At 35.5% G+C, this 14,469-nt stretch overlaps 2 protein-coding genes across 2 annotated transcripts in view; one reads left to right on the top strand and one right to left on the bottom strand.

The window, feature by feature from the left end:
• Positions 1-4: 4 nt before the first annotated feature.
• LOC110458837 lies at positions 5-1,272 on the bottom strand. The gene is made up of 2 exons (XM_021510791.1): positions 590-1,272; positions 5-408 (listed from the first exon to the last, which is right to left on the bottom strand). The coding sequence occupies exons 1-2, from the start codon at positions 1,243-1,245 to the stop codon at positions 30-32; spliced, it is 1,035 nt and encodes a 344-aa protein (XP_021366466.1). The 5' UTR covers positions 1,246-1,272; the 3' UTR covers positions 5-29.
• Positions 1,273-13,393: 12,121 nt separating this feature from the next.
• LOC110458931 (carbonyl reductase [NADPH] 1-like) overlaps positions 13,394-14,469 on the top strand; it is a 16,757-nt gene continuing 15,681 nt past the window's right edge. The window contains exon 1 of the mRNA XM_021510913.1: positions 13,394-13,480. Coding sequence (XP_021366588.1) covers positions 13,445-13,480 — 36 coding nt within the window. The 5' untranslated portion in view covers positions 13,394-13,444. The remainder of the gene's footprint in view (positions 13,481-14,469) is intronic.

Here is a 14,469-nt window from a genome sequence, read left to right as displayed (position 1 = left end):
TAAGTCTGTAGATATACATGCTGTATATGTTAAAAACATGCTGTAAGTCTGTAGATATACATGCTGTATATGTTATAAACATGATGTAAGTCTGTAGATATACATGCTGTATATCTGTAGATATACATGCTGTATGTCTGTAGATATACAGGCTGTAAGCCTGTAGATATACATGCTGTAAGTATGTAGATATACATGCTGTACGTCTGTAGATATACGTGCTGTATGTCTGTAGATATACATGCTGTAAGTCTGTAGATATACATGCTGTATATGTTATAAACATGATGTAAGTCTGTAGATATACATGCTGTATATCTGTAGATATAAATGCTGTAAGCCTGTAGATATACATGCTGTAAGTATGTAGATATACATGCTGTACGTCTGTAGATATACATGCTGTACGTTTGTAGATATACATGCAGAATATGTTATAAACATGCTGTAAGTCTGTAGATATACATGCTGTAAGCCTGTAGGTATACATGCTGTAAGCCTGTAGATATACATGCTGTATATCTGTAGATATAAATGCTGTAAGCCTGTGGATATACATGCTGTACGTCTGTAGATATAAATGCTGTATGTCTGTAGATATACATGCTGTAAGTCTGTAGATATACATGCTGTATGTGTGTAGATATACATGCTGTATGTCTGTAGATATACAGGCTGTAAGCCTGTAGATATACATGCTGTAAGTATGTAGATATACATGCTGTACGTCTGTAGATATACGTGCTGTATGTCTGTAGATATACATGCTGTATATCTGTAGATATAAATGCTGTAAGCCTGTGGATATACATGCTGTACGTCTGTAGATATACATGCTGTAAGTCTGTAGATATACATGCTGTATGTGTGTAGATATACATGCTGTATGTCTGTAGATATACAGGCTGTAAGCCTGTAGATATACATGCTGTATATCTGTAGATATACATGCTGTACGTCTATAGATATACATGCTATATGTCTAGATATACATGCTGTATGTCTGTAGATATACAGGCTGTAAGCCTGTAGATATACATGCTGTATGTCTAGATATACATGCTGTATGTCTGTAGATATGCATGCTGTAAGTCTGTAGATATACATGCTGTATGTGTGTAGATATACATGCTGTATGTCTGTAGATATGCATGCTGTAAGTCTGTAGATATACATGCTGTATGTCTGTAGATATGCATGCTGTAAGTCTGTAGATATACATGCTGTATATCTGTAGATATACATGCTGTACGTCTATAGATATACATGCTATATGTCTAGATATACATGCTGTATGTCTGTAGATATAAATGCTGTAAGCCTGTAGATATACATGCTGTACGTCTGTAGATATAAATGCTGTATGTCTGTAGGTATACATGCTGTAAGCCTGTAGATATACATGCTGTATATCTGTAGATATAAATGCTGTAAGCCTGTGGATATACATGCTGTACGTCTGTAGATATACATGCTGTACGTTTGTAGATATACATGCAGAATATGTTATAAACATGCTGTAAGTCTGTAGATATACATGCTGTATATGTTTTAGATAAACATGCTGTTAATCTGTTGATAAACATGCGTAAGTATGTATATATATACACGCTATAATAAGACTGTAGGTGTATACCTAGTGAATAACAGGCTGTATTTATTTTAGCTCACCTGGGCTGTAGGTCTAAGATAGGGAAGGGGGCATAGATATACAGGTGAACTGTACAGACTCTCTGAGCCTCTTGTTTAATTTCATCCTAGTGAACGACACAAACATACTTTCAGATAAAATCTGTTGGCGTTTCTGCTTTCCGAAATTCAAACACAATTTTTAAAACTCCTTTGCATTATAATGGTTTACTAAGTGTATTTCCAAATGTTAATGAATTGAGCTATGTTAGTTATTGAACTGACGTCATGATCATATTAGGTATTGAAAATGTTTAACAAAATAGCTCATGTTGAGGCTGTATTTGATGTATTTATCAGAACTGTGTCGGAACACATTAAATTTTTCAAAATTGTTAATTCTTTCCACACGTACAATATTTGAATTTTTTATAAAAATAAATTGGTAGTCATCTGCTGAAGTATTTGATCATATATGTATTTATGATTTCATGTCTTGTGAGTTCTCCATCTGAAAGAAAATATGAATGCCAGCCTAGTCTTTTTTATATATGATAAATATGAATGAATGAATATTGTGATTGTTTGCATATTTTTAAAAAGAAAAAGTATATGGTTGATTGAAAAATTAAAAATGCATGCATACATATGTTTTATAAGGTATCTCTGTTCAAGTTGTAAATGAATGCTTCACCTAATTTCAAAATGAAAATTTGCATAAATTATGTGATCTTCTTTCTCCATACTTCTTTTATTTCATCTCCGACTCACTCTTATTATCATTTCCAACCTATTTCTTGATTCAGATTTACAGCACCCTTTAATTCTGTAGGAGTTTAGCATTACAATGTCCTACTTATTTCTGCTTATATTCCAATATTTCAGACATATTGTTTTAAACATTGCTTTAGATAAAATGCTGTGAATCATGTTACATGATTTGAATAATGCATTAACTATAAATGTTAACACCTCATAAACAAAACAGAATAAGACTAAAAAGATGGCACTCAACCTTTTTACAGCAGCCCCCTCCTATTTATAGAAACATATATTTACTTGACCTAAATAAAGGGTTTGGGCAATATTGCAGTCACCAATATTATAATGCGATATCTGGTTTAATATCAACATACATTGTATGGTTTTGAAATGTCAATATATTGCAAAAACGTTTTGCCACTTAATTTTTGGTGGTTTAGCTTTAGGCACAGAAATGAAATAATTTTACAATTTTTTTTAAACAATGTTCAAACTGAATGAATGTTAATTAATCATATTAGATTTACATGGTGTGAAAACTCATTATTATATACAACATTTGTCGATTAACCATAAAAACTTCACTGGACTGATGCTCACTGTTGTTTATTCTATAGAAAATTGTTTTAAATGCAAATTTCTTTCAATAAAATATATTGAGATATATTGCTGTATTCCCTGAAATGTTGCGATAGAAAACTGCTTAAAATACTTTGTCTGCATGATTCATAGGGGATATACTTTATGATAAAAGGCCACCTTTTAAATTTTGGAAATCAAAATGGCTTCTATGCTCTCTGATTGGCTGAGACATAAACATCCTCAATGGTTTAATGGGTGTATTGCCTGTGGCTTACAGGTTAAGTTCAGTATTGGTTATTTCAACTTTTTTTTTATTTCTTAATTTTTAGCCCGCCATAATCAGATGGTTGGCTATTCAAATTGCCCTTCGTCTGTGATCATGAGTCCGTCAGTGTGTCGTCTATCTTTAAACAATTCTTGCTATAGCTTCATACTCAGAAAGTACTGGATAAACAAAATGGCTGACAGACGGCCATCTTGGATTTTGTCAGTTAAGGTTTGTTATCATTATGTCTCAGAAAGTACTTAGGGATCTTGCTCAACTTTCACATGGACGTTCCTCTTGCATTGGTCTGTTGTTTACTTTGAGACTTGGGAGAAACAAAGTTGCCGACCAGCAGCCATCTTAGGTTTTGTTGTTAAGGATTTTTGTTGCTTTTTCTCAGAAAGAATGGATCTTTCTTGAATTTAATATATATAGGTTCCCCTTGGTATTGAGTTGAACATGTTCACTTTTGAGACATGTTAGAAAAACAAAATGGCCATATTTGATGAGTAAAGGTTTTTTGTTTTGTTTTTCTCTATTTCTCTTTCTTAAATTTCATATGTATGTTACTAATGATAATTTATCTCCCAATTCAACATCTCACCTAATTATATAAGAATTGTAAATGTCTAGCATTTTGCGTATAGTTATGCAATTCCAATGCAGTAACATTTGCCATAGTGGGAAGTAACATGACGCTTCGAGGTTAAAATTAGTTTACAAGATTCCCATTTAGGATTTCCAACATTTGACTGGGTAATAGTACCTGGAGGGAAAACGAAGAGCAAAGAAGACAAAAGATCGTCTTTTGTAGATCTTATAAAGATCATTTCATGGTGGGCGACAAAATCCTTCTAGGATCTATTGATGCATGTATATTTGAAGCATTTTTTTCATTTGGAAAAAAATCATTCAAAAAATAGTATTATTGTGTATTTTATCCTAGGATAACTCATTATATGTGAGGGAAATACCGTGACTATGACATCCCCAGTTCTGATAGGCTCATAGCTGAACTGATTTCTACCAAAACAAATTGTATGGGGTACAATCTAGATCAAAAATTCAATCTAGGTACAAAGTATAATTGATTAAAAAAGAAAGTGATTGTACTCCAATTTGTTTTTCTGGGAAACATGTTTTTACATGAAAGCTTCAATGACCCAATTGTGAGACCTCTTCATCCAGTAGCATCCAGGATCCATAATTTGTTTTCTTTTTTTTCCCTTTTTTTTCCCCATTTTCTGAAAGAAAAGGTCTTAAATGGTACACAAAACATTAACTCTAAATCTAATATTTCTCTTGCAGAAATGTTCAGGATATAAGTGGAAATCCTATTAACATTTTCTTCTATGTATAGTAGATGTTTCTGAACATTTAACCCTTTCACCCCTATGCAACTTTAGTAGACTCTCTCATGCATTGATCTGAATGAGTTCATTATGGTCTACAGTGGTGAAAGGGTTAAAACTGATATTAGAATGAAACAAATCTACTTATCACATATTCTTTGTCGGGTGTTTGTTCTTGTTTGTAAATATTGGTGAATATTACATTTCTAGTACTTGTAATATTTTTTTCAGAATTCCATATTGTTCACTTTATTGTATTGGAGGAAAACTGGTCAAAGAAAATTGACACTTTTAATAGTTAATTTGAAAATACATTTATCAAAAAAAACAGTTAGAATATATCTTTGACTTAATGTTTTCTATATGTTTTGCTTTTGAATGTAAAGCAGAATATGCAAAAATGTATTTATTTAAACGTTTTGTCATTTGTAATTACTTAATCACAAGAGAAGAATGATATATGAATGTGACGAGTAAAAGTTACTTGTATATTGTTGTGTGTTTTATTTACTGAACCTAGACATTTAAAGATAATACTGTAAATCCTTGGGATTAATGTATCTGCACCGTTACATTGCTCACGTTGGGGCCCACGGTGGTCAAATGGTTAAGGCGTCTGACATTCTGCTACCACTAGCCCTCCACCACTGGGTCGCAGGTTCGATACCTATGTAGGGCAATCGCCAGGTACTGATTGTAGGTAGGTAGCTTTTTCTTCGGGAACTCTGGCTTTCCTCTACCACCAAAACCTGGCACGTCCTTAAATGACCATAGCTTTTATAGGAAGTAAAACACAAACAAACCAAACCAAGCACGGACATTTAAAGATGATACTGTAATTTCTTGTGTATTACCTGCTCTGTTACATTGCCTGCACATGTGAGCAAATAATGTTCAGGCAAAAAACATTTGCAGGTTCCCTGCTTCTGAAGATTGTCTGGGTTATCTGCTTCAAACAAAAAAACATACTCCTTGGATGCTAAGGTCTGGTAATCTTTTGAATTTTTTGTCATCTCCAAAACCACTAAAACCAATTTCAACAAAAGTTTGCAGGAAGGCTGCATAGTCAAAGACAAACCAAAATCGTGAATCATATAGATCTAAACCCCCAGGGGCCGGATGAGGAGGCAGCACTAAATGAGGTCAAATTGACAAAAAATTCAACCATCTTTACTCTTCATACCCACATTAGCTGGAATTGAATGCTCTTCATGGATTGAAACTTCCTCGATATCATAAGGTGATATTTACATTACATTTTTGAACTGTGTTACCCCAGACCAAGGTTTGCTTGAGTCAAACCCTCATTGATCGAAAGATCCCAAGATGCTTTATAAAAAAAGAGTTAATTTTGTTACCACTGGGTCAACCATTCCCCCTTTTGAAGGAGGTTAGATTATTATAGATTATATTTTTTGGTATATTTTGCTTACTTTCCGTGGGAAATGATTCAAATCTAGTTGGATTTAGTAGTATCTGATTTGCAGTTTGATGGTTTGAAAATTGATATCCTGACTCTCCCCTTGGGTCTTAGCTGTGGAATCCTCTCCATGGTTGGAATGCATGGTGCTTAGGTATTTTTTTCCCTGGCTTTTTGAAGAAAATCGGGGCATATTAATCTGGGCCCGTCCGTCTGTCATATTTCAGTTTCCGTGCAATAACTACGTTAATAATAATAGTCTGATTTTAACAAAATGTGGTGTGCACATACATCGTAATATCTTTAAGGCTAAGTTTGCCGGTCAATGTCATCTGTGCATATTTAGGCATAGCTAATTACTCCAATACATTTTCATTGGTTTATTGTTTTTCGTGCTATAATGACGCTAATAATGATCTGATTTCAACAAAATGTAGAGTGCACATACATATTAACATGTTTCAGGCTCCATTCTCTTGTCAATGTGATCTGTTGAAATTTACGCATAATTAATAACAATAAATGAATTACCTCATAAGTAATAATTAGTACAGGTATTCAAAAACCCTAACAATTAATGGTAACTTTGTCTTGTTGTCAGTGACTGCGAATTATGTACATCTCATTTTTAAGGTGTCCAACATTTTAAATTGATTGTTTGTAATGATTGGGAATATAGGAAAGGGAAGCAACCCCTATACAGAATATGGTCAACGGGAGATCACTCTTGTAACATATCCATTTCGTATGGAAAATAATGTTTTCACATACCATAAACTTCTCACCTGTAATTGATTTCTATAAATCAAATAGATGAGGACAAATAAATGCACCTTGTCTTATTCCCAGACAATATTATATTGCTCTAGCAATATGGAACAAGCTGTCATGAAGTCGGACCACTTACCATGTAGGAGGTTGTATTATTACATAGGTACAATCAATCGGGATCCGTTGGCACTTTCCGTAAACGAGAAAAGACCTTTGGGAGTATCTCGGTTGCCGCCATATTGATTATCTCATTAGCATATCGGGACCTACGTTGAGAGGGCCCACATTTGTAAACAAAGATGGCTGCCTCCTTGAGCGAACACGTGGATATCAAGATTATGTGTAAAAGGGATGGATGCTGAGTAAATTATCAGCGTTTATGATAGTGAGATGTGCGTGTGTTTATTCAAATATTTTCTCGTTTTGGAAAGTGCCGATGGTTCCCGATTGAGGTACAATGTTGGGAATCGGGTTACTTCTAATGAATCTGTCAATGAAAGAATGAGGGAAAGCCTGCACCTCGAGGCACATTTTCAAGATAAACTGACATTCTTTCTTTTTATGATATGATAAATAGCCTAATCCATTACAAAAAAACGATTTAGTTGGACAAACTATAATATAATATGAACTTTATTTATTTTACAACAATTACGAAACAAGTTATTTCAACCTATATTAATTAATGTTGGCCCGGATGTTAGCGCGTGGGGGGTCTTAGTGTGGGAGGAAACCGGAGTACCCAGAGAAAACCCATGTGGTGGGGCAGGTGACGCCAACCTTTTCACGTCCGATCGGGGAATCGAACCCCGGCCGCCTTGATGAAAGCAAGTGTGCTATCCACTGCACCACCCGGCCACCCTAGTATCTATAATTGCATGGATTTCAGAAACACTCCTGTTCAGGTTTTTGTTTGGCTTTGATCAAATCAAGAGTCAAACCCAAATACTTGTAAAACACTTTTAATTGAGAGTGTCTCTCGTAATATTTATTACGTCTGGCGTAAATATACATTTCGTACATTAGTCATATAACATGTTAGAATTGAAAATCAATCCAACTATCGCTGACAATAGTCCATTTTGTCGCTTTACCTGAAATCATACCAACACAGACGACATTACAGATAAAGCCTTTCCGCAGATAGCAAAATATAATACTGCGTGTAATTTTTAAGCTAATGACTTATGCCGTGGCGTGGCGTCCTGCGTCAATAACTGAAAGGCCTGGGGTGACGATATTTGGTCAGAAGCAAACTGGGATGAAGGGCTACCAAATTTGTTCAATGTCACAGGGGTCAACTATCTTAAAAACTTTAAACAACTTCTTCTGAATAACCAGAATGCCGAGGGTTATGATATTTGGCCAGTAGCATGCATGGATGATGGTGCTACCAAGTTTATTCAAATGACTGACTTTCACTCATATTTAAGGTCACAGTGGTCAAATATGTCTGAACATTTTGAACAATTTATTCTGAATAAACATGAAGCCAAGAATGTTGATATTTGACCGGTAGCCTGCTTGGATGAAGGGCAATCAAATTAACGATCTTGAAATATATTCAAGGTCATAGGGGTCAGATATGTTTAAAAATCTTTAAACGACTTCTTCTGAATAACCATAATGCCCAGAATGTTGATATCTGGCCATTATCATGCTTGGTTAAAGGGCTACCAGGTTTGTTCAAATGAATGACCTTGACTTATTGTCAAGGTTACAGTGGTAAAATTTGTTTAAAATCTTTAAACAACTTCTTCTGAATAAAGATGAGGCCCAGAATATTGATATTTGGCCATTATCATGCTTGGTTAAAGGGCTACCAGGTTTGTTCAAATGAATGACCTTGACTTATTGTCAAGGTTACAGTGGTAAAATTTGTTTAAAATCTTTAAACAACTTCTTCTGAAAAATCACGAGGCCCAGAATGCTGATATTTGGCCAGTAGCATGCTTGGATATAGGGCTATCAAGTTTGGTAATTTGAATGATATTGACCCACTTTCAAGGTCAAATTTGGTCGAGTATGTATAAACTTTTATATGACCTAATCTCAATAAACAGAAGGTCTAGGGTGGTGATATTTGGCAAGTTGCATGCTGAGATGAAGGGCTATAAAGTATGTCATGACTTTGAATGTTCTTTTGAATGACTTATAGACATATATTTTAGATCCCTTTTAAGGTTCAATTGTAAGATTATCACCTGGTGAGCGATGCAGGCCCATTGGACTTTTTGTTTTTCGACTATCGATTATATGCTTTCTGTTCGAAGCTAGAACACCCGAATTGAAAATGAGGAGAATATTGGGTCAAAAATTTGATCCCAACCACATTGGAATAAAACAAAACTGTCCACGTCTCCCTACATTTAAATCTCCGGGTCGTGATCCATTATTTCGGTCAACATTCAAATCACTGAAGACCATACGGGTTAAGTTGTCCTCCTCAGATGTATGTTGCAACAAGTAAGACATCTGTCCCATTATAGGAAAGAGGTACAAGAAGATGACTTGTTTTTTCAGGATGGCGATAAAAAAGGAAAGGAGATTATAAAGGCAAAGTGCAATAGAAGAAATCATAAACATGTTAGAAGAGACGTTTGCTGCTGTTTCACTAAAACTATAAAATGGATGTAAACCGTATTTGGTTGGAAGGGGCCGACCCATTGGTTAAAAGGGAGAACAAGACAACGGAGACTACAAGACTGACATCACAAACCCATACCATCTTCATAACATAACATTAGCATGAAGCAGTACAGACTTTTTCTCTGGGCGAACAACCACATACTAGACCCACCTGACTGACAACAGAGTAGTATCACACGGAATAGAGGCGTTACAGTGGCGATCCCGTCCAGCTTGGACTAGCCTCTGTATAAAAGCCATTCGAGTTAACCGGTTGTTGCCATTACCCTAAATGCCGAATGTTAAAATTAACCGGAACATGACCGTTAAATTGGGAAACCTGTGGCTAAAACTGTAGTCATTAAATTTCATCAATGTTATTAGTGTTACATGTAACATGAAAAGATTTTTTAAATCCAATGACGTTATTCATGTGAAGAATATGCGTGCGAAGCCTTTCCAGACTGCTATTTATCTCAAAGGGTGCAGAGTTAAAGCCATGCTTAAGTTGTTGTCGTGCATAGGCGAATTCACCCAAAGCCAGGAAACAACCCTTCTAACGAATAGCGTTTATATGTTCGACTGGGTCAGAGCATCCTCGATACTCCAGGGATTATGCTCACTTTTACTCTCTGCACCCCTGAAATTTGTCATAACAAAACTGAAGGCTCAGTCTGCGCCACCTTGTGGATGCGACAAGAAGACTAGTTCGATCCTCTGATGTACATCAAAATAATCTCGCGGTCGCGTAACGGTAAAAAATTGACCGAGTGTGGCTCCTTTGTGGTCTTCAAGGGACAGGTATCAGCCTAGCGATTGGTCAGGGTTTTCTTACCTGAGACCAACCAAACAGGTGTCTTTGTGCCTTCAAATTTGCTATGACATATTCCAGGGGTGCAGAGAATGTTGATGAGCTTAACCCGTGGAGTATCGAGGATGGGGTCAGATGTAGTGTTTACACAATATACGTGTTTTTGTCTTAATTCATAAAGATCTGTTACATCACTTGGTATGCTAAACAATTGTATATTTCACGTATGAACAAACAAATGATCGTAATTGTTCAAGAAGCGTGCCAAAATGTGACAAGGAGATCGTCATCTTAAGGGGGCCATTGGGGAACGCTTGACACCATGTAAATCATCGAATTCTTTATGGAATGTAATAAAATAAACTTTTTTGGAATATATATTTTTTGACACGTTTAACATCCTAAGTGGAGGCCGCGTGCCATTAAGGCCTCTGGCATTAGCTGCTATCACTAGCCCTCCACTACTCGGTCGCGGGTTCGAGGCCTACGTGGGGCAGTCGCAAGGTATAAGGCGTAGGTCGGTGTTTTTTCTCCGAAAACTCCGGCTTTCCTCCACCACCAAAATCTGGCACGTCCTTAAATGAGCATAGCTGTTAAAAGGACGTAAAACAGAAACAAACTAAACTAAACCAAAAATCATAAGCGTGGTATTAATGGAAAGTGAATAACTTAAACTACATGAAAGTGTTAAAGGGGCATCACGGTAAAGTAACTTTATTTTTTGTCTTTTTTTCAAATACTACATAAACATATCAAGTGAGACTCCTTATGGAAAATAACAATCGGATTTGGCTGAAATAGATTCATAAAAATGATTAAATCTAAGAAAATCATCGGTATTTCTACCTGTCTGACCAACGTTTTGTTCAGTGATTTCCCTCTACTAGCGCATGCGCATAGCACACCATTTCTTTGTAAACAAAATGACTGGCCGTGTGAAGTAAGCGAAAGAAAAGTGTTGTACCGTGTCAGCTACGAAACGAAAAGTTGCCAAATGGTCAAAAGATAGCGCAAGGAGTACGTTACGGAATCATTATTGCAGGTGGGCAGTATTCAAAGGAGAAAATAGCTGCCGTAGCAGTTAGTACGGTGCATGTATTCTTCCGGATAGCCGGTTAAGCTGAAATGGAATCGACAGAAATGCTAGCGCTGTTTATGTTATGAATAAATATCTAAAACTATTAAGCACGCTAGTATCTTTGTCTGAGTTTGAACACAGATGAACTTAGTTTAATATGTTAATGGGCATGTATTGGAGAGAGTTTACTTTGTGTTTCTATAATTATACAGTGGTTTATGCGAAAGGAAGGGATAAGTGACTGGTTAGTTTGATTTTGCCATGAGGCCCTCCAAGGGATAACTGTTGTGATGGCCCACGGCGTATTTTCTGGGTCACCGAGATACGTGTTATCTAAGTCCGTGGATTTACATAATTTATAATATTACCGGGTTCAATAAAATGGTATGATTTAATTATATTGCTGAATTAAACGATTATTTTTGTTTTTACATGCAAGATTTAAATTAGTACTAATATGAATACCCGGCCTCCTCTGCCCCGGCAATATATAAAAAAAAATCAGAAAGGTTTGTCCCTTGGTGTAGGGAAGGTGTTTAGCCCCGTACCATCTGTACCGGCCACATTCCGGTACTAAATTCAATATATATTTAAATATATCTACTTTATGTTTATGCCTATTATCATTGTTGACATTTAATTGTAAATGTATGACGGGAGAAGGCTGTGATAAATTGTAAAAACTTGTGCCCCATCCCTTGTTTAATTTTATTGGCAACAAATTTATGTTTAAAGCTAAATAAATTTAAATTCTGAACATTGGCAAGTGTGCAATTAACTTCTAATGATGAATAATTACTGTTCAATAAGTTTGAATACGGACTTAGAAATCATATAACTTGGTTTCATAGTGCGGTAAGAAGTTGCAGTTGCCTGACGGCCCCTCTCTGGGGGCCCCTTTGGAAACCGTTTCATCTCGCTCGCACCACTTGTGTTTACTGCCTAGTCAGGTGACGTTATCGGCGCTATTTTTAGCAGGGCTTTCCCGAACAATTCAAGTGGTCAAACTGGACATTTGGAACGGACTATGAATATGGGGATAGCGAGGTAACATAAGTGGAAGTGCATACAATACATACATTCATTAAAAAGAAAACGCCTTTTGACGTGATGTCCCTTTAAGAAATGCCAGATTTATCCTGTTGATGAGAAAAAAGAGAGAAAACCTACTCCTCTTGAACACTTGATTATATTTCAAACAAATATACTGTAAGGCATCAAGGAAATCATATGTTGCATAAAGACAGGAGATGCTCACATACTGAGAAATATTTGCAGCATTATATTTATTGAGAATAGTTCTTGGTGGTTTATTTAATATGTATGTGAGCGATACAGTCCCTTTAGGTCTCTTTTTATACAGAATACATCGATAACACATAAACATATCGTAACACTGTGTTACGTTGTTAGGTAGGGTGGTATGTAATCAGTACAAATCGATATTGGGAGTTTTGTAAAGTTTACTGATTAGTTAGCAATGTTTGCCTATATTGATAACTCCAGTAACCCTCCTAAACAAAGCTAACCAAAGGCAATATTATTCAACATTAAGTCGCTACAATATTGAATACTCTGTTTTGAAGTTCCGATATTCAATTTATTACCTCGGAATGGTTTAGTATAGGATTTGAAGATGAGACTAATTTAGGTTTGTTTTCGCCTGAATGTATAATTTCTATCATGATGATCAATACACCCTTATCAAGTTTGTATTGACTGCACAACAAAGGAGTGTTGAGGTGAGTCCGACTGTCAAAGCATGAACAGCTTAATGAATAAAACCGATACCAACTATTAGTGTCATAGCATTTACACGTGATACAGTGTAATGTGCATCGATTCGGATTTCAATATTTTACGGTAAAAAGATAAAGAAATGTTGCTATATTTCTGTCAGCATGAAAATTAAAAACTAATCCTCAAAATTTTGTTTGAACAGAGACGTATATATTACGTCTCTGGTTTGTACCGCGCTGAAGAGTTCAGAACGGACTCCTTACGGTACAGCGTAAACATTACCGTGTCAACAGGAGAGGTCGCTGTAGAGCATAAAACGAGTATTATCTTATAATTTCAGCAGTCGAATACATCTCTCGGATTATATTGAATTGCCAATTTATGTCCAAGGATTTTAAAAAGCACAATGAGGACCCCGATATCCGATAAGAAAGTCGCAATCGTGAGTATATGTTTGTTGTTCGTGTGATTGTAAGTTTTTTCCTGGGTCATGAACTTGTTCCTGTTCAATTCTGTCCAAACGCTTGACTAAAGTTTTTTATCAATAAGACGAAGACAACTATACGACAGTTATGTCCTAAAGTGCAAGATCACGTTTTCGTGTAACGACAGTTTCCCAGAAACACTTAGAAATTCAACAGTTAACTCATCGTTTCAAAAATAATTACATTTTCTAAATATTCAGAATAATATTTCTTAATTTTGGAAGATAACGAAATTCTATAATCAATATCGTTAGCCATATCAGCATATATATTTTTTCATTAATAAGTGAACTTTTATAAGTTCACCCTGTTCTGTAATTAATAGAGGATCTTACATTCGTGTCTATGTCATTTTTAATTTATTACACTTGTTAAATGAACTGATATGACACGAGCCTTTGATATCTAATATTTCATCATATTTAATAGATAATGTCATATCTAATTATTGAACGAGTGTAATAAATTCAATATGACATGGACACGAATGTCATATTCTATTTATTACATAACACTTCAAAAACAATTATGTGTCCCAACTGACTCTATATAGTTAAAACACTCCGGTCTTAGTATTGCAGTTCCGCGCAGTGCAAAGTTGTTCCAGATATTCATTTTTATATAATCATCAGCTTTATATTCAATGAATACAATAATGACAAAATACTGCTCAAATTCATTTAAGATAACAGTAAATGTATCATGTGGGATAGTAAATAAAAGTAGAACGTGAAGTGGCGTAGGAATATACGTCCTCAAGATCGCAGCACCATTAGATTTTATTACACGTGTGTAATACCATATTTATGAAATGGCCGTATGACATAGTAACATTGGTCAGTTATGTGATATTAGCATATGCTATTCTCTTTCTGTATCTTAGGTATTATTTTAGAAGTAAAAGTTTAGGTCCAGGTGAGGGCGTAATGGGCGTACGCCCCCCGCC

The sequence above is a fragment of the Mizuhopecten yessoensis genome, unplaced genomic scaffold (genome assembly GCF_002113885.1).
Source record: "Mizuhopecten yessoensis strain PY_sf001 unplaced genomic scaffold, ASM211388v2 scaffold9847, whole genome shotgun sequence".
Lineage (NCBI taxonomy): Eukaryota > Metazoa > Mollusca > Bivalvia > Pectinida > Pectinidae > Mizuhopecten > Mizuhopecten yessoensis.
This window is presented reverse-complemented; position numbering and strand designations above follow the sequence as displayed.